This window comes from Pleuronectes platessa, chromosome 13 (assembly GCF_947347685.1).
Source record: "Pleuronectes platessa chromosome 13, fPlePla1.1, whole genome shotgun sequence".
Lineage (NCBI taxonomy): Eukaryota > Metazoa > Chordata > Actinopteri > Pleuronectiformes > Pleuronectidae > Pleuronectes > Pleuronectes platessa.
The window spans coordinates 13314379-13339180 of record NC_070638.1 but is presented as its reverse complement, the minus strand read 5'-3'; the positions used below and the strand labels follow the sequence as shown (position 1 = coordinate 13339180).

The window sequence follows — 24802 nt, the reverse complement described above, 5'->3', positions numbered from 1 at the left end:
AGTGGCTCAACAATCGAAATCTCTGGCATGAGTGTATTTTCTGTCTTTGCAATGCTCAAGAAATGTGCCTTACTCTGCCATTTGAAGTTTTTGTATTTCAACATCATAAATAAAACATAATGATAAACTGCTGTTTTATTTTGCATGTCACCTCAAATTTGTGTTTTTTTTACACTAAGTGATTGTGAGATTAGATTTAAATCCTCACAATACGTTTACTTAACTAATTCCTCATTCAAAACACTGATTTGTATTTGGTCGAAGGTAGTGTTTAAATAAACATCCTGACTCAACTGAAGACAAACCTCTTCATGAGTCACTTTAAGGTGCTGTCAAAAGCAGCTTCTGTTTAACTTAGACATGAGAGGGTAACCTGATAATTACTGCAAATTTTCAAAAGAGAAATTTAGCAAATTACATGGTGAGTAATCTCTCCTTATGGTAGTGGTTCATCAATGTTAGTCTGGGTAGATCTGATCCGATCAGCCTTGATTTTAGTTACTTTCAAAACTTAAAAACAGGGATGCATTTTTTCCAAAGCAAGATCTTTGGTAGTGTTTAGAGTCTATATTTTGTATGTTGCTGGAAATAATCCTTCATAGGATGAGTGTTAAATTCATACTTCATTTAAACAAAACAAAACAGGATTAGGTACAGGAAACAATAATTTTAATATTGGAAATTTACAAGCTGAATTGAGTGAGCACTCAGGTCCACTTGATACTGGTTGAGGAAGGTGGTGCAGCTCGGTACACTTTGTCTTGGTGGAGATTACACGTACCACAAGAAGCCAAATCGCTTGTGCAAAAGCTCCTCACGGGGCCGGAGGTTGAACAGCTCCTCTGTCAGAGGGGCGACCCAGCGGTCTGTGTTGAATACGCTCTCACCGACCTGAAGGTGTTGGAGAGACAGTGATGTAATGCTGTATCTGATAACAGGTTTATTACGACATTATATAGACCAGCACAGACAACTGAAACGGGTTAATACAACATTTCTACAGATTGGGACACACTCTGCAAACACTTTTATTCTAATGGTATTCATGATTGTCGCTTAATCCTGTTTTCAATATCTGTTTCTCTAAGCTAAAATACATTTCTGTACTTATGGAAAGTTCTTTGCCAGATCAACTTGAAAAATAGATACTTCCTAATGAGTGTAAAAAATGAACATAAAAAGAAAAGTGAAGATGTATCTGTGTGAATGATACTTTGTACTGAGTACTTAGGCAACAACACATCCACAACTAGTTATTTTAGCTCCCTTTACAGTACACTGATCACAGAATGAGATCTCAGTTTATCAGGTCAAAATACAGATAAGGAATATTAAATGGTCGATGCCAACAATTGAGATATTGTCCAGACTAATGAACCCATGAAGCTACAGTCGATAGAAACAACTAAGGTGGATTAACACAAAATTGAGCATCTTAAAAATGAAAAGATGAAAATCTATAATAAGATTCTTTGAGAACTGAAGGTGAAATATTTTAAAAGCAAACATAGAACAGATCAGCAGGTTTATATTGGACTATGTAATGTAATATGACACCAGTGATAACTATCAACCACCTGGCACAGCGTTATTTGCTTATACTTTTCAGACAAAAATAACTAGTGGGCTATTAGAACAAAGATTTACCTTCCAGCCGGGAACGTCTTTCATGAGAACCGCCTCCTCTTCTAAATTTTCCCTCAGCATTCGTAAGGTCCTGGACAGAGAGGAAATGTAACTATTACATTCACAGCTACACTAAAGGTTTTTCCACCAGACAAATACACTAATTGTGATTTTTTTAAGTGGTCACCTTCGATCTTGCTCTGCCTGCAGCAGGGGCATCATGGCTATCCTGGCTTCCATCTCCTCGATCTGCAGGCGTCTGCGAAATACAAACATGGAAACAAGGCACCAAGTTTAGTTTGTTATGTTCACACAGTTTTACTGAGAGCAAAACTCAATGGGTCTTCTTACCTCCTTTCTCTGTTCCACTTAAATAGCCTCCAGTAGCCAAACACCAGGACGCCGATGCCAATGCCGAACATGCTATATCCTGTTGATGACACAGTGAATGAGTCAACATTTTCCGCAACATTTAATTTCACCACAGATGATTTACATTTGAGTTTAGGATGGTTCATTTCAACCACATTATAAATAAACCTCAATATACAAATACAGAAATGGTATGTGCATCCCAGTTAATGACAGAGGAACAATAGGACCATTGTATATTCCCCAGTTTCTCCCTAAGTTTAACAAAGATAAATATATATCTAAAATAGTTGTTGATGTATTTTTAATTAGTTCAGTGTGATTACTTAGTTACAGGACAGACTACAGTCCCTCACGTGAGAGGATTTGTTCACAGCTGCAGGTGTATGCGCCTGGCCGTGTGTCTCTTGTTGTTGCTGTGCCAGGTTTCAGGTGATTCTCCTCAATGACACAGTTGATCCAAATAATCTGTAGACTTTTAGTTCAGGATCAGAAAGCAACATTTTGAATGAATGTATTGTTAGAAGGGAATACACATTTTGTTGTCTTTTATTTCAGTGTCCATTAGGAGTAGGACCTAAATAAATTTCCATTAATAACCAACTGCTGCAGCTCTTGTGTGTGATATAATTAACTTTTGGAATGTTAACTCATAACCTCATTTTGGTGACGATAGAGTAATGATACTTTATGGAACTAGGTCAGAAATGTCCACTATCTGCAGCTTATTTGACCACGATCACTAGTCCCCCCCCCACCGACAATTGCTCTATATAGATGTGACGTAATAAATACTGTGTGACTGTTTCTATGAACCTCCTTGTCCTGTCAACATGTGATCTTTTTGTAGAGCTTTAATCCAGTGTGTGATCTGTACACACACAGAATCTGAGGGGTCACAGATTCATGTGGAGCACAAGCACCAGGTTATTAACTTAATCTCATTGGTTTTGTTGGTTTCAACCATTAAAATAACAGTTGAAGTTTAAGTCATCATCTTTCAAATTAGGATTAATTTAACAAACTCTTAAACTCATGTTACATTTACGATACAATAATAGAGCCACTATTAGCTAGTTAGCAAGCAGCTATCACTGCTGTCAAGAAGAACTCGTTCAGAAATGCTGTTAAGACACATTGCTGTGTATACATGGTCTCATTTTAACCTGTTAAGAGACACAACTATCCATTAAAGAGTCAACAAAAGCGTTAATATTACGATTTTAGCAGTTTATCGGCTGTTTCCATTCCACAGGCGCTGACCCGTTAGCATTAGCTGCTTTGTGGGAAGTGAGTGTCAGGCTGTTCATGTGTTTTACCAGCTTGTGTATGGACATGTGTACACAGTGTAAAGTGTGAAGCTGAGTGTCAGGTGCACGTACCCGAAAGCCCTCGTTTCGGGAGGTTTCTCTTGTAATCAAACGCGGCATATCCTCCCGAAGGAGGCATGTCCTGCTTCACCTTGGAGCCGGCCATCTTCCTCCAGCCTCCAAAACACCACGCAGCTGACGTCACGAAGAAACGCTCTTGTTCACTCGTGCAGGAAAGCTGCGGCAGCGCTCTGAGCTTCCGCCCCCTGCGGTCAGAGTGAGAACTACTACTTCGAAACACACCAGCTCTTTCACTACACACTTTACACATGGAAACATACTGCAGTGTTTGAATAGATTTCACTTTGGAATATTTGTACTTGTCAATAACTTCCTCCTTAACTCACTGAACCTGCTTTTTAAGAAGTTTTAAGTTTCCTCTTGTTTTTCAACTGTGGTCATCTCTGCACTGTAGCACCGCACATGCCCATAACTCTGGTACTGTATATATTTTGTTCCATTTTGTTCCATATTGTTGTTTTATGTTGTTTTTATATTGTTGCTTTTATATTGTTGTTTCTATATTGTTGTTTTATGTGTATATGTTGTTTTGATATTGTTGTTTTATGTTCAGTGCACCAGTGAACGACACCAAGGCAATTTCCTGTATGTGCAATCATACTTGGCAATAAAAATAATTCTGATTCTGATGCATCAACACAAATCTATTAGTATAGTTTAGTATAATATAAGTTTTAAGGTATCCACATAGACACGTTTCAAACAGTTTTATGAAGCATGCAGAAGCAGTTTTATTGTTATTTTGTCCCAAACAACCGCAACAGATAACATCTGAGAGACAGTGGAAGAAGTATTAAGATCCTTGACCAAAACAAATGTGACCACTGTATAAAATACTTCATTACAAGCTAAAATCTCCTTCATCCAAAATTCCACTGGAGTATAACTACAGATGAATTGTATAGAAGCAGAAATATAATTGTAATATAATGACCTTTTGAAGGTGATCTATGTAGTTGTGCTGAACCATATGGGCTATTTTGCCAATTGCACTTAGAGCTCTGAGAATGTCATTTCTGTTTCGTGAAATGAGCCAAAGCAATTGAGAAAAACTGTAAACTTACTGTGTGACTGGTGATCAGATGTGTGAAACTCAACCTTGATTACTAAAGTTCTAGTTGAACCTGAAAATTAAGCCGATGATCAAAGATATCCTTATTACAGTATCTACCATGATGTTTTTCATGGTATTATGTGCCTGAAAGATTTTGACAGTGGAGTGAACTATTGTGCAGGTGATGATGTACACAATGAAATTATGCCAACATGTTCTGCAGAGAACAACCACTTGACTGAGAAGCGACAGTCAGTTTTGACCAGAAAATATATATTCAATTGGTACTTGGGCTAACTGAAGGCAATTGTACCTAACCGTTTGCAAAGGTGTGCTAAATCATTTGAAATTTGTGCAAGCTGTAGGAAATTGTACTTGTCATTGCAAGGATGTGCTAATACAATTGCAATTTGATTAAAGGAATGAGATATTCCAATCTGTTGTGAACAAGTGCCCAGTGGTTTGGAGGTTTGCACGTGTTGTTTTGAGAATGTCATAATCTGTTTCGTGAAATGAGCCAAAGCAATGGAGAAAAACTGTAAGAGGGTGTATAAACTGTAATGTCTCAACCTTAGTATGCAAAGTGTAAGTTCAAAGATCTGTTGTGATCTGAATTGAAGTTCATTTAAATAAAAGTACAACAGTCCCTCTGAAGTACAGGTGAGTAGTGATACTAAGTAGATAAAGTGTAACCTTTACATTTCCGAGCTTCATATTTGAATGTCTAGAGGCCTGTGAGGTTGTCGTCGGCTGGCGGCACTTATTTATAGACTTGATCTCGAGAAGTCTTTCCTAATCATCTCATGAACCTGTCTTTCCTGTTTCCATCGCACTTGCCAGCAGCCTTACATTCCTTAACAGCCACATATGCTTCATCTATGTGCTCAGAGGGGTATACATTGTCCTCTTCTCAGTTGTTGTTGGGACATGCCTAATGGAAACATTTTTTAACCTCTTAACGTGCTGATCTCATTTATTCCACGAGTGAATTCCCTTACTTAAAAAAACAAAAATATCATCCTGATGACAGTGAATGTTATATTACCCCAAATAAATGGAAACACATGTTTAAAATCAGTAATTTTTTATTATTTCTTAAGTAGCTAGGAAAAAGTAAACCAAATAAATTTTAACATAAGTTTGTACAATGCAATTAAGATCTGGAAGCAGAGAAGTTATGCAATACGTCGAGAGGTACAAGATAAAAAAATGGTCTTGTGTGTTCCAGGGTCTCGGGAGCAGGGAGATGATCCCGATTACAATAGATTCAGAGTCATCTGTATGCTGGATTAAAGTTGTAAAAACTGGAGGCAAGGACGCTGGCTCCAATGTGGCTAATTCTGTTTGCATTATCTCAGCACTGACATAACACTCAAAAATAACCTTACAATGTTGACACGGATATAAAATAAGCAACATACAGATGGTAATTACAGATGAATTAAGCAACAACACCATGCTTCGTCAGCTAAGGTACGAAATGAACAGAGAGGTTAAGGGGAGGCATGCTGTTAAACAGGAAGAGGGGAAAAAAATACAAAGCTAGAACTAACTCTTTATCTGTGGAAACCACAATTTACAGAGTGATTTTTAACATCAGTCAAAAAAAATAACTTAAAGCAAGTACAAAATAAATTCAAACCTTTAACTACAGGGGTGATGTACTGAACATTTTACAACTCAGTTGTTTTTGCTTATGATAAATGTATTCGGGAAGTAAACTCTTGGGTATGACTATAACCATTCAAGTGTCAAAGGTCGGGTCAGTTTGACCCACATCATGGCAGAAAGAACAGAGTCCTCGTGTTTATCAGCACGCTCACTGCTGACATAACCTCTTACTTTTATTATATCTGCCCGCTGTGCAGGACAGAGGTACCCAGAGGGGAAGCCCTTCAAGTATTTGTTTTTCCTTATTTGCCTCAATCAAATCAAAAATTATTTTTGCACCATAACCAAAGAACCTCAAGATAAACAACAGGAAATAAGAAAACTAAAACAACAAAGAGAGAGTAAGGAAGGATCTTTTTTTTTCCAATTTGAGAAATTGTAATTGGTTAACAGTCCGCCAGGGGATGCTGTTGACCTTATTATTGGAGCTGAGAATCTAATGGAGTAATAGAAGAGTATTATTTCCATGTGTTTGCAGTCTGCGATAGGGACGAGCGAGAGGGGATCATGTCCAGCAGGTACTCCCTCTGACGAGCGTCCACGGTAGCCGACGTCTTGTGTCCGGTCAGGCTTGGGTTCACGTAAGCCATAGTCACTCCTGAGAACATGCAACAGAGTGGCAGGTCAGGCTGTGAGACTTGCAGCATGTTGTCGGTTTAAATCTTTGAGAATAAAGTGAAAAAAGCAGTGTGATATAGTGCAGCACCTGATGATTTAGACACCCATGTCCCCACAGCACACAGACAGACAAAAGGAGACATGAGAGAATTTCTACTCGGAGGAAGAGGAGAGACACCCAGGAACAAATACACCACCAGACTGAGGGACTATATTAGGAAGATGAGACCAACTGCAGAGGGGGAACTGGAGAGTGGGATTGCCTTGTCCAAAAACATTTCCTCCTGCATGTTTCTTTACCTTATGTTTTTTGCTCTAATGTGTGTGTGTGTGTGTGTGTGATTATTCTAGAGAAATGACTCCTTAACACTAGAAAATTGGAATTTAAGGAAGTGTAAGGATTGCTTTGGGACCGGACAGGAATTTGAAAGAGAGCAGATGTCAGGCGCCACAGTCGGGCGGGTATGTGCGTCTACCTGTGTTGCTGTTGCTCTGCTTCTTCCATGCAGTGGATGAGGCACTGCCTCCGCTGATAATCCTGCCGCCGACGATTCCACTGCTGCTCACCTTTGAACTCTGGACAGAACGGTGGGAAACATGGGCGTGCTTACCTGGCCGGGTGACCAAGGCTGCCGCCGCCACCGCACTCTGCAGCTGGGAGGAGGAGGAGAAGGAATGGGGGAGGCCCCTCATGCCCATTGATGAGACACTGTGGGACAGCTGGCCCTGGGAACTCTGAGGGGGGGAGAAGTTCAGAGACACACAGAGAGGTTTTGACTAATGCATCTTTTCCACTGGTCAAAAACACACAGATATCTGGCTTTTGTCGTTGATTAACAATGAGTAACGCTGATTGTTTTTCTTCATAGTGATCAAAATGCAACACCAGCTAGACAGAAGGTTTCTGACGTGTCTGTGACATCTAACCTGACCCACCAGGGGGGAAAACATGAATGCAAATTCCTCTAATGGCTAGGAGAAACTAGTCAATTGCCTTTTAAGCAGGTTAACCCACATCAATCAAAACCTGTGATACCAACTAATTGAAGTGTTTAGTGAGTTATTGATGGCACAAAGGTGACTTCCAAAAAGAAAAAACTTATTCCAACCTTGATGGCGTGATGGTGGAGGATGTTGGCTGCTCGGCTGGCTTGGTGGTGGTGCTGGAGGGAGGATGCTCTGGCATGAGCCTGCTTCAGTTGCTGAGACATCAGCTGCTCTGCCTTCAGTGATGAAGAGGATGAGGAGCCTCCATGTGACCCTGACGACGTCTGCTGGAAGATTCGCTGCTCTATTTCCTGCTCCTGTTGCAGCGCTTTGACAAACGCAGCTTTCAGCCGACTGGTATGCTCTGCTTTAAGAGCCTTTTTCTGATTGGACGACATGCAGTCCTCACAGAGCACTTTAGTCTTGTCGTGCCTCCAGCGGCAGGTGAAGTCAGTGTTGCACTGAGTGCAGATGAGTGGGTCTTTGCTAATGGCCTTGGACAGTGCTACACCTGTCTTCCCTGAATGGAGACAGACAGGAAAGCCACAGACACTGATCTTAGTTTATCATTTTTTTGTCTAAAACGTGGATTAAAACCAGTGGATACAACTTTAATATGCTGAAAATCTAGAAGCTGGAATTTTCATTAGACAGATTGATTCATTGGCTTATCTTTTTATCTGAACATGTAAAAAAAATCGGTCAAAACAGTAAACCAACCCACCTCTGTGTATGGTATCCAGCAGATTCTGGACCACCTCCTCCAGTCCCACCAGGTAGATGAACTCATTATTGGCTGCTGAAGGCAGGAAGTTGAACTCTGGGGCAGGGGGCTTGGGCGGGGGGATCTCCAGGAGGGTCTTCTCCAGTTGCTTTCTCAGGGCGAGTTTAGCTGCAGCTTGGCGGCTGGCTGGAGAGTCGTTGACTCCAGTCAAGCCGCTGCTTCCTGAGGAGGAGCCCTTCAAACTGGATTGTGAGACCTTTGAAAACAGACGGACAGAAGAGAAGACATCTGGTTTAAACATCCAGTCAAAATCATAATGTGTTTGACTTGTTTGAGCAGTAAAGAAGTGACAAAAGTCCCAGTGTGAACAATAACTGATCATTAACTCAAAGCTTTTGTGACAGCTCATCTACAAAAATACTATCAACTGTAAGTGTATACAAATATATAAAATCCAGGTTAGTTTATGATTATTATAGCTAACATTCATGTCTATGGTTTTACAGTTTGGCTTTTAAAATAAATAGCAGTTTCTTTTCACAGTGTCACCTTCAAATTTCTTGCATTAGTTCATCCTAAAAAAGAAACTGGAAGTGTTTTAGCTGCGATAGTGGACATTCATTAAACAAGATATTATTTAATATAGTTGTGTGCCATCAACGAAAGTTGTGCTTAACCTGTCAAAGCTAAAAGATAGACATGAATCAGCTGGTAACTGAGTGGAAGTTATATTTCTCATTATATCGGATCTAAAAAGATTTCTTTCCCATAAAAGGATCTGAATGTTGGAAATCATTTTATATACTGCCCTCTTGTGGCTGCAGTAGGCTGTTGTCTCTGTGAGTTATCTTGACTACAGATGCTTCTCACTATTGATGACATGATAAAGTGTGCCTCCCTTTAAAGATTCTTAACACTTTTCAAAATATGTTAACAATACTTAATTTGGTTTTGATGTTTTTTTTAATTAATTTCTAATTCTTGAAAGTTCACTTCATCGTGCTCCCTTGTGTCCCATGAACCTCTCCCACCAACAGTGCATCCTCAGTGATTGTGCACTGAAGGTCTCAAGTCTTAAAATCAAACTAGTGTAAGTCACACACTAGACCACGACTCATTTCCAAATGAATTGTGATGCCACAAAAACACTTGAGGTGTGAACAGAATATTTGTTTTCTTTCGGCAGATACATTTAAAACTGATCTTTACTGTTAAACACATTCATCCCTGTAATATATTATACTATTTATTCTAGACTGAATGGCAACACATGCGGTATACATGCTCTTGATTTGAACTTGGAAGCAACGGGGAGACACTGACCATCATGTTAGCATTACTTCCAACTCTGAGGAGGCCTGACTGCATCATTCCTCTCTGTCCCTGGGCTGTAGGGGCCGAGTTCCTGGAGCCCAGAAGCAGAGGAGGGGGTCCTGAGCCCGAGCCTCCGGAGGCAGCCAGCTGCTGCTGCTGCTGCTGCTGCTGGTGCTGGCGGAGAGCCTGGATCTGCTGTGGAGATACAGAGATGGTCTAACCAGGACAATGCGAGGGACGACATGGAGGGACATCACACACACAAAAGGCGGTGGTGGACGAGGGAATACCAATGCCCAGACATTGAGATTTAATAAAATAAAAAAAAAGTGCTTTAAATTAATAAAATTAGAATGCTAAAATGATAGCAAGATAATAATAACCATGCTAATAACCGCATTTAAATTCCCCCAATGACTCACCTGCGCCCCTCTGACCAGAGGCGGCATGATGATCTGGGAGCCATATTTGGACGAGATCTGCTGCCCTCCTCTTACCAATGGCGGAGGGATGACCGTGCCTGAACTCCTGCCTGTCAAAATCTGTTGAGAGAAAAGCACCATCAGTTTCAAGTAGGAGGGGGATCCATACTGCCAGCTGAGTGCATACAGTATGTGATATTTCCACACTAACCTGCTGGGAGCCTTTACTGCTTGCAATGGTCCCTCGAATAAGAGGAGGAGGAGCAGAGGAGCCAGACAGACTAGACGGCTGGAAAAAGAGGAAGATATTAAACAACGAACAGAAAAATAGATTTAAGAGGAAGACCTATGTTGTAAGGATGTCCAACTCTTTGCGTGACCCTGTGCTGCTGTGGGTAATGACTATTGTTTACCTTCTGGAGAGTGTCCCTCTGTATTTGGCTCTGTCGGAGTTTCTTCAGCAAAACCAACTTGGCCTCCTCCAGCCTCAGCTCTTCCTTCAGCTGCTTGATGATTCGCTCCCTCTCCGCGGGGCTGCTCTTCTACATGCAACAGATAATAACATCCCAGTTACACCATCCACTTTAAAAAAGACAAAGATACCTCTCCAACTACTGTAATTTAAAATGTCCTCTGGACCTCGTTTCCACCATCAGTCATGCATGAGATGGGACATTTTCAGCAGCTCTGGGCATCTCTGACATAAATCTATGAGGTAAAAAATAAAGTCCCTTCTTCACACTATGTCCCAGTTTCCTGTGTCAAGATCTTACTAGAATAACTGCTCATACATGTATATATATATGCGCCTCTGACAACAGATCAGGATTCAGTTTTACAACCATAATATACACAAATATTTGGTCAAGACTTTAATGTATTGAAATTAGAGCTGTGAAAAATAACGCGTTAACGCGTTATGATTAAATTACAGGATTAATTCGTTGTTTTTGTTGTTTTTAACGCATTTAACGCATGCGCAGAAGGACCTTCCAATTCCGCCGCCTCTGCACTAGTCGCCGCTCTAATGCAGTCAGACAGCAGCTGCCATTCAAACAAACAAACAACATGGATAATTCTGATGAACCTGAGGACCTTCTGGACGGGAAGATCGTGTTCCAAAAAAACAAAGATCGAACATTCAGTAAAACCAAGGTGATATGCACACTCTGCGAGAAGACGTTATCGTTTCACCGTAGCAATACCCGCGGTGCTAACCACCGCAACGCGAAGCATGTGTTGGTCGGCGAGGGGCGTTCAAGTGGAATGCGCCAAACCAGACTCACTCGCAGGACACATTGTGCAAAAGAAGCGGTCAGCTTTACTGTCAGAGAATTTGAACAAGTTAGTTTGCCTCACCAACTGGCTAAAGACCGAGTAGCTAAGAGGGCCTTTAGAGGCATTAGATTGTATCATGGTGTGGTTAATGGTTGTGTGACAAAAAAGTCTGATTAAAAAAAAAAAAAAAAAGTTTTACTCAACCACACAATGGCTGAGGAGCCCGAATTCTGTTTAGGATGAAGATTATATTAATGTCCCATATGGAAAAGCAATTACAACTGCTGAAGAACTGTTGAGTTGCAGCACAAAAGAAAAGTTAAATGTCATAAATCTGGTTTTCACAAAAATATTCCGAGAAAATCGGTAATGTGATTAATCATGATTAATCCATAGAAACCTGTGATTAATTTGATTAAAAATTGTAATCATTTCACAGCCCTAATTGAAATATATTTTAAAAACAAAAACACATGTTTTGTGTAGTCACAGTGAGCTTGACTCATCACCAAGATCTAATCGCTTCATCATCAAGCAACGTTTGTGCCACATTTAAGGAAAATCACCAAAGGTGTTTCTGAGATATCTACTTCGCAAGAAAAGGTCAGACCTAACAGAAGAACAATCGGAAAACATGAAACCTCTTGCAAAGGCTTTCAAAGACATGGAAGCATAAAAAAAATCTTGAAGTTCAAACTCAAGGTTGTGATTAAAGCCTAGACATAGGAATCAATCTCAACAGAACAGCAGTACGAAGTGTACAACTTGTAGCTTAATGTTTCTTTGTCTCACCATGAGAAAGTCGGTGTCCAGCTCCTTAAAGTGGCTCAGGCCGTTCCTCGGAGGACTCGGGGAGTCATTATCTGACAGGATGATTACATCATCATCATCTTCAGGGGACGGAGGGCGTTTCTCCCTTTTTATAGTGCTGGACATGAGGGAAACAATGACAATTTAAAATGCAAGCACTAATACTTTAAATCATTATATTATTGCAGCAGCATCTCTCCATCAAATTACCACATCATAGGGGCCTTGCACATTATTTTATACACAATCTTTTTTTTTATTCAGACGTTTCAAATAAAGACACTTGGTGTCCCCATTAAAATCTAAAATAAATGTTTGGGTTTAAAACACTGTTTAGCTGCTAAGCATGAGCTGAAGAGATCAACAATATTTCACGGCTGTTTTAGGCACGTTGAAGAAGGACTCCTTAACTGGCTCAAATATTATATTATATTATAAATGTCTGATTTCACCCAGGTCTGCTCATCAACTATTATCATAATGTATGACCACGGCTTGATTTGCTCAACGAGGATCTAGCAATTCCAGACTCTCCTCGTAGATTCTCCTCACGTCGATGCTACTAACTAACAACAGATCTGTTCTAAATGCCACAGAGGGGCAAGGTGGGACTCAAAGCAGCAGTCAAAGGAATTTATTTCACAGGGAAACGGCCACTTGAAACCACAAACAGCATATCGTGACAATGTATAATAGAGAATCACCTGTACAGGACTAACGTCATCATACAAAGCACGCTACAGAAATTCAAAGAAAGGGGGATCGACCGTCACTGTGGTTTACAAAAATCATGTTTTCTGATGATTATTTTGCACTTAATTCCACAAACATCTCTAACCTTGGCTGCACGGCGATGACTTCACTTCGCAGGCTTTTTATGTGAGAGCAAGATGACCTAAATTCCTTGATTAGTGTCACTCACCAACTGAGGAACATGAGTAATGCTCCCATAAAAAACAAGGATGGCCTCGTCGTTCCACAGATTATTGGTTTCTATGAGCCATAAAAGTCAACGCATGACGACATGAGGTCTGTCTCTTTGCCTGCGTGTGTTAGTCCCTCCTCAGGGCTTAGCGCCATCATCACTTCCTGTGGATTAATCACTTCTCTTCCAAAGAAGTCACATGACCCCAAAGTCATCATCACGTGACACACTCACTTTCACCCCCCCCTTCCCCCATTCCCTCCTCCCCTGACTGCTCCTTCCACTGTGGAAACCATGGCAACAACCGGCTGGAACCGGTTTGTGACACACGGCTTCATTTTGTGTGCGGGGAGTTTTTTAGGGTTCAGGTGGTTAGTGGGGGGAAAATGGAGGTAGAGTCAAGGAGGAAGTTAGACATCACCTCTGACCACAACAACACCACCCCCCCCCCCCCCCCCCCCAAACACTGAGTTTAAACAACATCCCTCTCATAAAGTGACTTTAAACATATTTAAGTCTTTTTAGATTCTATTTTTTCTGTCTTTGTAATTTCCCATGTGTTTTTTCTGAAGATTACAAATTTAGAAAAGGAGCTTTGAGTCTTTCAAAGAAACTTCCTGCACATTCAGAGCATTACTTTTTCTGACAGTTACTTTCTCGAGTTTGTTTCAGCTGAGTTGAGTTTACTCTGAACTGTTCCTCACCCCTTTGACGTGCTCATATCCACAGGCTGCTCCCCCATCTGAACTTCAACTTTAATGGTGGCCTTCACCTCGCCCGCAGCCAGCAGGCCACCTGATGCCTTTGGCTCTGTCGGTCGAGTCCGGTTCCTCGTATCTATAGCTGGCTCCGTCCTGCTGGCTCTATCATTGCAGTCAGTCTGATTGTCCACGCTGGGTTCCGCCGCCTCCTGGGTCTGGGTTGTCTCCCCATCATCTTTAACCGGCTTGGAGGCCAATGGTAAAACTAAAGGTAAAGGCAAGGTGCTCGGCTCTTGCTCGTCCTCTGATCCGGTGCTAGTCCGGCTCTGACCATCCTGCACCATGAGAGGGTCAGGTTTTGGTTTAGTTTCAGCCTGTGCTGTGGGTTCAGATGGGTCCAGTTTAGGCTTTTTGCTGTCATTTTCAGCATCGGAGGATTCTAAAGACTGGGGGTCAGTATCCTTATCCAGCGCCCTCTTCTGGCTGCGCGTCTGGCGCACGGCCTCTTCAGACATCCCCTGCAGAAAGAGGAAGAAATAACTGTTATTCAAACGGGATCAAAGTAACCGATCAAATTCCACAGGCTACAGAAATACTACAGAAAGTCTCTTGGCCAGACGAAAGTATAACAGTGCTCAATGTAAAAAAACAAACATTATACCATTCAGATGTTGATTGTCTGACAAACTAGAGAGTAACAGTAGTTGTTCTTCATGATGTTTTTAACACAGAAAACCAACACAATCTGAACTGCGATCCATCTCTTCAGTTTTAAAATTTACCTTCAAGAATATCCAGACAAAAACCAGCATATGGTCTTTTCTATTTGCACCTTTAAAACAAAATATTGACACTGTTTTCATAAAACCAGAAGTTAAACTTCAATTTGAAACCAATAAATTACACAAGCACTTAAAAAACTGTTTTTTCAGTTACTTAGATCTCAAGTAGAAAAAAAAATCATAGTAGTAGCAGATGCTGGTTTGGTTGTATCATTTCACCTGCACCCATTTGTCCCTAACTAGCTTTAGTTGTCAGGGTCTCTGGACCCCGTGAGATACAGATCAGTGGAGTTGTACCGACCCGAATGAGGCCCTCGACAACTTCCTTCTAAGGTTGTCGTATAGCTGCGTCTTAGTACATCTGAAGTGCTGACTGTTGCCAGGCAATTTTTATAGATAACTTTACTTTGACCAATATCTGACGGTGCATAACCGAGCCATGGCTAGACTAGTGAGTCCTTTTTTGGTAGCGGTTCCTGATCTCCTATGTCCAATCACACATGAAACCCTGTTCAGCACAGCCATTTAGCATTATCACTGGAAAAACTGTTTGATTATTGCTTTAAAAATGTTCAAATTTCTATTGCATTATGTTTACCTACACCAACCAATATGAAAAACATATTGGTTTAAATAGGCATATTTTCTTTTAAAAACATCTACATATCTACACATAAGAGTGTAAATTATGAGTCAAGATGTGGCTGTTTGGGTGGAGCTCCAGACATCAGGCCATACTCATGTTTGCATATTTTTGACACATGCCCTCAGGTTGATTGCGCATGAATGACATGTTAGCCTCGCTTACGCACAACTTTTTACCCTGAGGTTCTACAATGTCCCTGATCAAGAAGTATTATTTAGGAAGCTCAAAGTGCAAATCACTCTAGTCTCAGAGGCTGAGTCGGGTTGTTCCCTCTCATCCACCGTTACCAAACAATTACAGTTATTTGTTTGTTTTTTTCTGTTTGATCAACGTCATTGTCGATGTCATTTTAAATCAATCAAAGTGAAGTTGTGTGACTCCTGTCCATTTTGCAGTTAATTTAGTCCCGACACTAAAGACATAATCAAATGTATGTTTTTTTTTTTGTTTTTTTACATTTCGATTATATGATAGAATTTTGAATATTATTTGGCCAACCTGTCTGGTTTGTGAATGTAGTCTGGATATGAGTGTAAATGCAATAAAATATCACTAAATATCTCCACTTCCATTTTCAGACAGGAACTCCGGGAAGTGTGCAGATGCAATTGTTTGGAGTTTTCCTTTCACATATAAATGACGCAGCAGGATTGCCCGGGTCAGATGTGTTCACAACATCAGGAAAATCTCCGGAGCTTTCATGTGAGGGGCTGCGTCTGGGTAGAGCATGCAAGAAGCAGGACAAGGACTTATGAATTCCAACTGCTGCAGCACTTTCATGTTTTTGTTTACAGCACATTGATACCGGCGTTAGCCTTTTTCGCCTAAAGCTCTGGAGTCTTGTCTTTCCAAATGGACATCTTCATCTGCATCCTCTACAAGTTTTTCATCCTGAGAGATTTGTTCTCAGTTTATCTGTCAGGTGCTAGAAACAAATAAAAAAAATTTGCAGGTGTATAACATCATCAGACCACCAACCCCTACTACAGAGCTGTTAATATATATAAATAAAATAATAAATATCATATTTATATAATTAATAATACTTTATTGTTATCCATATTCCTGAAAGTGCACCTCCTGAGAAAATTGACCTATAGCCAGCTGCAGAGAACACACGATCACCAGACTAAACAAGTTGAATTAGTGAGGTCAAATGACCCAGATGTTGATTCAAGTACAATTTCAAAACATCCAATTATCCAAATTTCAATGTAAACCACTCAGTGTGCAGTGCAAATGAAAAAAAAAAATCTGTGGATCACCTGATTGTAACAACGAGCTCTTTTGAAAGATGGTAAAAAAACTAAAAATTGGTGCAGTGAGACATCAAATAGCTGCAAGAACATGACACCGTTATCAAATCAGAGTTAAACAGGGACTTGGGAGAATATCTACAATTAACTGGAGCATGATTTCTGTTACAATATTCATAACGACCAGGAGTCCTTTACTAACGCTAGGAGTACTTTACTTATTTATGTGTGACAGTGAAACATTTTTAATGTACTTCAAAGACTTAATCTTGTGTCCCCGGGAAAACAAATCCAGTCCTACCAGATGATGACGTCTGGAAGCAGTGGATAGAGCAGCTTGTGTATCAGACAGATAAGCATTGCACACTTCTCCCAAATAGACACACATCCATGCAGTGACTGCTCTGAATTCTCAGCATCAGGTCAGACATGAGGGAACCAGAGAGACGATGGACCACATGGGTCGATATAAGTTTACCTTTAAGGTTTAGATAAAGGCCGACCACTTTGCTCTGTGTAAATCTCTGATGCACTTTCCACATCAGTATGTCAAGAACCATTTATGTATAATAGAACACCACACCCTATATATACCAATGTTTGAGAGACTGTGTCTGAGAACAATCACAGTATCTGAACAGGTCTTCACACAACTTTTCTGTCACTTTTTGTTATAAGTGACGCTAAAGTTGACCATTCGACTTGCTCGCTAACTTCTGGCTTTTGTCTCTGCTTCAGAGGTGTAGGTCTCCCCAGCTGATGGCTCACAAGGTCGGTTAATGACAAGTACAACAGCGGATGTTTTCATTCGGTCTGAATGAAATGATTGGTCATGTTTTTGGCAGTCCTGTGAAGGCCATAGAGACTGGCGTTTTTTTACCAACAACTTTATTTAATCAGGTCCATCACAATGTGGAGAGAACTTCAACAAATAAGATTAAAAAAAAGTGCTCACAACTTACCAACCCTAACTTGAAGTTCAATGAAAATGTCAAAACCACGATGCTACAATATTATTTACACACTCATTGAAATAACTTTAATCATTATCAAATGTGTTAAAGGTGAACACATGCTGTCTCACATGGTACAGGAAGTGACCGATGGTCAAAGTTCACAGTCTCTCAAACAGAAAGCACAAATTAAATTCAGAGTACACTTACATGGTTGCTGTACAGTATGTACACTGATCAACCACAAAGACAACAAAGTCCTGCTCTGAATCATACATGCATGTTTGTTACAGAGACAAGGCCCAGTCCTGCCAACTGAGGCCTTCAGTCTGCCCAGCACCGCACTGCAGGAAGCTATGATTTTTTTTGGGGACGACTACAATTAACCCTTGAGACCTAGAATACCTCTGGACAAACACTGTACACACTCCAACCTCCTCCCCTTCCTGTTCTCGGAACGCTTATGGTAGCGAGCATAAAGCACGCTCAGTGTGTCCACGATGTACCTATCACAATGTACAGTGTGTGCAGTCACAACGCAGCATGCAGAGCAATCATCTGATGGTAGAGCTGTCGAAGTTTTCTTTTAATACTCTGACATCACTGAGACACGCATGACATGACCCTTCCCAGGATTCACTGGGACACACAAAGCACTTTTCCTGCAAACCGGTTTAAACCGGTTGGCTAGTGTGTGTGTGCGTGTGTGTGTGTGTGTGAGAGAAGCTGAAGCTAGTTTAACCCTTCAGGTGCTGGAGAAGAGCGTACTCTGTGTGTGTGTGAGGGGGGTGGGGTTTAATGGTCATCAATTCTGGTGCATGTATCTCTGAAATGATGCTGGTGGAAGAAGTTGGACACAGGGAACGCCATCCCGCAACTCCCCTCCCACTAAACTTACACGTACACTGACCCTATCTTTGTAGCAAGGGATCTGAATGGCCGCCGGGTTTCGCGTTTCATCTCCATGGCAGTTTACACACATTTCCCTCATCCCCATACACACACACACACACACACACACACACATTGAATGGACCCTCCACCCAGCTGACGAAATAACATCACATGCAACTTGTGTGAAGTCTCTAGCAGCAGCTAAAACTGAAAGGAAAAAACTCTACTTTACCGGTATGACACACATATTCACGATACACACGGTTGACATACTAGTCAACCTTTACTAACTCACTAAATGTTAATTATCTGGACGAGGGTGACAGGAAACTGTCAATTTCATTATAACACAATTTCTGTGAGTAGGCAGGTGAGATGAACGTTTTTAAGGTTATGACTATCAACATAATCAAAAATACTCCTACCACTTCACAACACTGTAATTACCTCATTCTACAGTGTGTGGTGGTCATGGTAATGTGCTGGTGATGGTAATCAGAGTCATAGATTCCCATCATCAATCTTTTAAATTGCATCAATACACTATAGACAAAGAAAACAAGTGACATTGTCTCCATGGTCTTTAACAAAACACATCTTTCTTCACCATTCTACAATATCGGTGTATTTCCCAGAATACTCTTGGGTTTTCAATTGTAGGGGTGGGTGGCATTTATGTACAAGGTCATCAAACAGAACACGAGGAGAGATATTAGCAATGATTGAACTTTCTTTCACGTTTGTACAGTAAATACATGTGTACTCGTTGCATATTACCTGGTGCACATATATGTTGTGTTGTTAAGAACTGTCAAGTCACAGCACCAGCACTAGTCCATACTGCGTAAATGAATATTTAAATAAAAGACCAATTTACGTTGAAGGACTTAGTTCATCATACGTGAAAGGCAAACAATGGAAAATTATCTCCTGCCGTTTCATGTCTTAAGTGTAACACAGCAATGCATAGACTGCAAAATGCAAAGTAACTTCCCTGAATACAAATAGTTTATCAATAAACTATGTCTCTTTTTGCCATAGTCCTGCCACCATTGCGCTCATTACTCAGACTACCATTACAAACACCAGCTCAATCTTTATCATATCACCATGACATGTTCATAAATAAGTTAATACCTTATAAACATGTAAGGCTTCTTAATCTACAGAGTTCCAAATAACACACTTAAAGCAGATAGGCGGTGTACTTAATGTGTGATAAGCCATGAGAGTATTAAATTGAGTTACTTCATGTCTCGCTTGTCGTCTTTGGTGAGCGTCGTCACAGCAGCAATTATCGTAGAATCTGATCTAATCACACCATCACATCTTCCTCTAGTTAACATTTGCTGTGTAATTAAATCATAGTGATCACTGACATGTTATCAAAGTGCACTGTGCCGGCCTTCAGCTCATAGCAAGTGTGGCTACTACTTTACACTGGCATCAGGGTTCTCCATTCGACAGAATTTACACTTCATCTGCACCTGTCTGGTTTTCTGCTCAGTGTCATCTTTTCCTGCCCCAAGGTGCTTATTCCTCCTGTCACTCGTGAATCATGTCAATCTTTGTCAATCTTCAGCCACTCAGTCGTCGGCGCTCACTCTAAACCATCAATGATGTCTGGCTGCTGTATGTGTTCAGCATTTTATTTATCCACCGACAGACCTTTACCCTGTGGAAACGCATTCCTACACCACAGAAGGGGTTTCAAACTGTGCAGCCACACAGACATACACCACCTTGTAAAATTGCTGCACCAGCAAAATATTCATATCAATTATCTGGCTGCATCTGTCTCAATAACAATTGAGTGACCATGGCCTCTGAGCACTAACATGAAACAATCCACTTTTGCATGAGTACACATAAAACTATTTAATCCGACTGGGTGTAATTTACCAAATGAGCGTAGGAGCTGGTCATAGCCAAAACTAATATTTGTGGGTTATAGCTTGCTCAATTAAATACCTCAGCCTATTAACAAGTCAGTGTTTTATGCAGCAACCACCACCATTGTCTCCACAAAGCAGGCAGAACAAAGGCAATTAAAGAGCAAATGGCTCCCTATATATCTGATGAAGTCACAGAGCCTTGACCAAACAGCTGCCCTGTGACCCCTGCAGTCATGTGCAGCAGCTTAAAACATGGCCAGCGGACGACCCTTTCCAGAACAGTGGCTGATTGCGCAACTACTCTGGATCAGTCTTGTGTGCGCAATACTGTGCAGCAGCCCTCTCTGGAAAACCAGGCTGAACCCTCTGACTCACTCAAGTCTTGTTATTCTAATACCACATATCCAGTCAGTCTGGGATGGAGAGGAACAACCGCTGCATCGTGCCATGGAGGTACAACTTCTGCACCGTCTGTCACGACAGGTAGTTCAGCAATCCCAGGGTCAGAGCATTACATTCTGCTCCCTCCGCTGAAGGCAACCTGTATATTGTTCACAATGACAGTTTGTAAACAAAGCAACCATGCACTGGTGTGTTAACATGGAAAAAACACTTTACAAGGCCTCTGTTCTCATGAACAACTGAGTGTTCATTCTAGAACTCCACAAAGAGGCAATAAAGTCTCCTAAAAGCCGATCACTTCACTGCCATGCCCTCCACGGTCTACCAAAAGGCTTTCAAGTGCCTCTGTTGTGTTGCGTTACCCTGGCCTCGCTTCGGTACCATTTATACAATAGTTGCCACTAAGAACATTAAATCCATTAGGGTATTAATTGATTTTAATTAGGGAATTCATCAGCAGCAATCTGAACGAATGACAACGATTAACTGATTTCAGATTCACGAGACTCCCCAAGAAGTTGTTATTCTTGACAGTGGAAAAAACGAATAATTAATCCCAAAAATAAACAATTGAACAATTGATTCAGGAATAATGGAACTATTAAGTGACATCATGCATGCTTGAAAACATACACGTATGTCATTAGTCTAATTAGCACATTCAATCACTATTATTCTCTAACAGCAGGGTAGACACAATGTAAAAGATCTTAAATAATAATGTCAAAAACAGTACATCACCAAATGCTCCATTGAATTTCCAAGTCTGAAACAATCACTAAAGGTTACCAGCATCTCTGAGCGCCTGCAAGTAGCCATGTCAACATTTGATCATTCATAATCAAAGTTTTTAAATCCATCTGTGCCCGTCCACATCTACAGATCGTGGAGGAATGTGTGTAAACTGGTTTGAGGACAGAGATCCAGCCACAGCTTTGTCCCGAAGCGCAGGAAAGTGTGTGTGTGTGTGTGAGTATGTGTATGTGTGTTCAGCTTTAAGAGGAGGAAGACTACGGTTGTCACAGAGAGAAGTAGGAAGATTAGCTACCAGATAGCAGAACCAACACTGGTGCCACCGCCACGGGGGCTTAAAGCTGGCAGCAGCGTCCACCATTACCCCTGCACCACCCAGTACACTGTCCACAAACACCGTCAGCCCTTTAAAAAAACAAACCCAGCCCACACGACATGTGCAAGCAACCGGCTTTTTTTTTTTATTATTGACGCCGCCTCAGTGGAGGTGAGCTTGTTGTTAGTTAGCGGGTGCTAGCATTAGCTTACATCGCAACAAACAAAAACACGAAGCTCGGAAACCAGCGGTTCGTGTCTGACCCACAGCAGCCGACGGGAGGGTCAACAATTAAGTAGGAAAAGTCCTCCGAGCCGGGCGGCTCCACGACAACATGTCCCCCCCACCCACCCCCCTCGACAACAACCAGAACCGAACCCGATTCGGTGACCTGGCTGCCTGCGCCCCGCTGCGGGACGAGCAGCGGCAGCAGAAGCAGCCCCGGAAGGGGGGACACAAAGTTTCATCCCGCCGCTCAAAGTGAGGCTGTGTGGGGCTCAGTGGGACTGTTTACCTGGGTGCCCCCCTCCCCGGGGGAAAAGCTCCGAGTCGGAACTCGTACATTTCATCGACCGGCCCCACGGACGAAGCTGAGCCGTCGGCGGTGTAACGTTTTAATCCTCACCTCGTTCCACGACTTCCACCGCTACCACACCACGTCCCGGCTCATATTTACAAACTGCCACGCTCCACCAAACCCGAAATAAAACCCATTCGGGCTCAGCAGCCCCCTCCCCTCCTCCCCGGCGCTCAACCTTTGGCTCTGCGGAGAAGTGTTACTTTTCAACAGCCCATCAGCTTCTTTATCGTCACAGATAGGTGGAGGAAAACCTGGCTCCTCTCGACGCGTCCGAATAAAAGGCTCCCCTCGATCCACTCTCTACAAAACTTCGGCTTCACCTCTGTCAACTTACTCGGTCGCTTTGTGTCCCGATCGTCGCCGATGGTCGACCCGGGGATGTTTAGTGTGCAGTTAACCTCGGTAAATCGTTGCTTTTTTGAAAGCCAGGGGATATCCTCTTTTTTTCGGCCCTCCCCGCTGCCGCGTCTGTTGCCAAATAATGCGCCTCAACACACATGGAGCCGCTGCGTCCTCCTCAGTGGGCATGCGCACCTCGGCACACCAGGGCGACCGGATCACAGCGTGGAGAGCCACTGACCACCAAGGGCCCTGTAGCAGGACGGACATCTCAGGGGGCTCCTCTGGCTGACCCCAGACTTTGCCAGCAACTGCAGAGATCCTCCTCTTACACACACGTCCAAGCACTCACATTATCTTACAATAATGACACATTGAGAATGAAAAGCATCATGACCTTCACCTAAAACTCCCATCCTCATCACATCCTCCTCCATTCATATGAAGCATACGCGTGTGGGCCACTTCAGGCAATGATGCTGACCTTCTTGTTGCCCGAACAAAACGGATGTAAGCATAAAGTGGCCCACTTGTAAAATAGGATGCGTCCCTAATATCCCAAAACAGATGTGGGACTTTTTTGGCAAACATCCGGCACTCCAGGCAAGGTGTAATCTGGATGTGAACCTAAATAGCACAAAACTAATTCGGCCACCTTTGGCACCATAAACTGAAAAGTTACCCAAAAGTGAAAATTCACTCATTATCTACTCACCAATATGGAGGGGTGGGTGAAGGGGGGAGTCCGATGAAACACTGTAGGAGTTTCAGGGGTAAACAGCGTTGCAGCCAAATCCAATATAATTGAAGTAATTGGGGACAAATTCTTCAAACATAAAAAAAAAAAACTGAAAAAAAACATAATTAACACCATATTTTCCGCCTAAATTTCATCATTGGATGACGCCACAGGAGCAGTTGGTGTAACATTCTGGCAAACTGGAGCAGAAGGGCCCAAGTGCCATCTCTCCATATGGTATGTGGACCGGATGTGGGAATTGCGGGATGTAGGCCAAATATAGGCCAAAACACTTTTGCTTTGTGTGTTACTTCAATTATGGATATATAGTGGCAACCTCAAGTCAAAACACTTCCGTACCCTCTGCTGAGCTCACTGGATCCTGTGATTCTGAAAGCATGAAACCTGACAATCAATAAGGATGCAACATATCATTTCACCCAAAACTGACCACGCAGCTCTGACATTGCGTAACCAATCTACTCATTGAGTCAGGCCCAGCTGGCCAACCATTCAGTTACCCTGCCAGCTCCAAAAGGCAGAGACCCAAAAAGCCCCCAAAAAGTAATGTGAACAACTGAAAATGTGTTATAGGGAGCCTGCCACTCTAAAGTACTATATAAAATAAGTGGGTCCTACTTTATCATAATGTAACCCTGTCTTGTAAAGAGGTTTGACACCTTGTTTCAGATCTTACATTTTTTTTTTCATATAGCATATGATCCTGAAAAAAGTTTTATTGGATCAAAGTAGTCTTCAGCTCCGGTTTTGCATAGTAACAGAGAAATGTTTAATAAAAGTGTCACAATGTGGTGGCACTACCGTGAGCATTGTAGGACTGAAACTTTGAGATGACAGAGTGCATGAGTGGGGGGTATTGGGGTGACCAATATCAAATTGGGATCTCACATTATCCTTCAAACTCTGTCTGGCCTCTCAACAGGGACCTGCAGCAGCAATCACATCGGGATCCTTATCACAACCTGAGCATCATATTCTCAGCACTCCAACCATCATGTACAGCAGGTCACTGCAGGTCTGCAACACAAACAACGCACTTTCCAGCCAGGATTAAGACCACAATACTGTCAGCTCCATACACGTGAGGTTTGGAGCACACACAGTGTGGTCACCGTATGAGAAGCGGCCTCTTTCATGACAAGACCTGCCTCCCTTCAAAGCTTCCCTGTGAACTGAGCAAATCCTCCTCTCATCCACAAACGGACATATAAATGCACACTCTTCCACATATGTGTTTGAAATCAAGGTAAGGGAAGACTGAAGTGGGAGGGGGTTATTGTTCTCCAACAGGTGGGGGGTGGGGTGTTTGAGTGCTTTGTCAGCCTCACACTGC

The 24802-nt window shown here is 41.9% G+C and overlaps 2 protein-coding genes across 7 annotated transcripts; both read right to left on the bottom strand.

Moving 5' to 3' along the window:
* Positions 1-652: 652 nt before the first annotated feature.
* ndufa13 (NADH:ubiquinone oxidoreductase subunit A13) lies at positions 653-3541 on the bottom strand. The gene is made up of 5 exons (XM_053437214.1): positions 3381-3541; positions 1978-2056; positions 1814-1885; positions 1648-1717; positions 653-891 (listed from the first exon to the last, which is right to left on the bottom strand). The coding sequence occupies exons 1-5, from the start codon at positions 3472-3474 to the stop codon at positions 772-774; spliced, it is 435 nt and encodes a 144-aa protein (XP_053293189.1). The 5' UTR covers positions 3475-3541; the 3' UTR covers positions 653-771.
* Positions 3542-5510: 1969 nt separating this feature from the next.
* Positions 5511-22864, bottom strand: LOC128454816 (transcriptional repressor p66 alpha). 6 transcript variants are annotated; one of them, XM_053438370.1, is made up of 11 exons: positions 22705-22864; positions 13897-14411; positions 12250-12385; positions 10593-10721; positions 10391-10468; positions 10180-10299; positions 9767-9952; positions 8444-8699; positions 7842-8239; positions 7209-7467; positions 5511-6712 (listed from the first exon to the last, which is right to left on the bottom strand). In XM_053438370.1, exons 2-11 carry the CDS (start codon positions 14406-14408, stop codon positions 6573-6575), a joined length of 2214 nt encoding a protein of 737 aa, XP_053294345.1. In that variant the 5' UTR covers positions 14409-14411; positions 22705-22864; the 3' UTR covers positions 5511-6572. The 6 variants fall into 6 exon arrangements, with proteins under 6 accessions (XP_053294345.1, XP_053294347.1, XP_053294346.1 ...); XM_053438372.1 differs by lacking the exon at positions 22705-22864 and adding an exon at positions 22305-22693; XM_053438371.1 differs by lacking the exon at positions 22705-22864 and adding an exon at positions 22416-22693.
* Positions 22865-24802: the final 1938 nt, after the last annotated feature.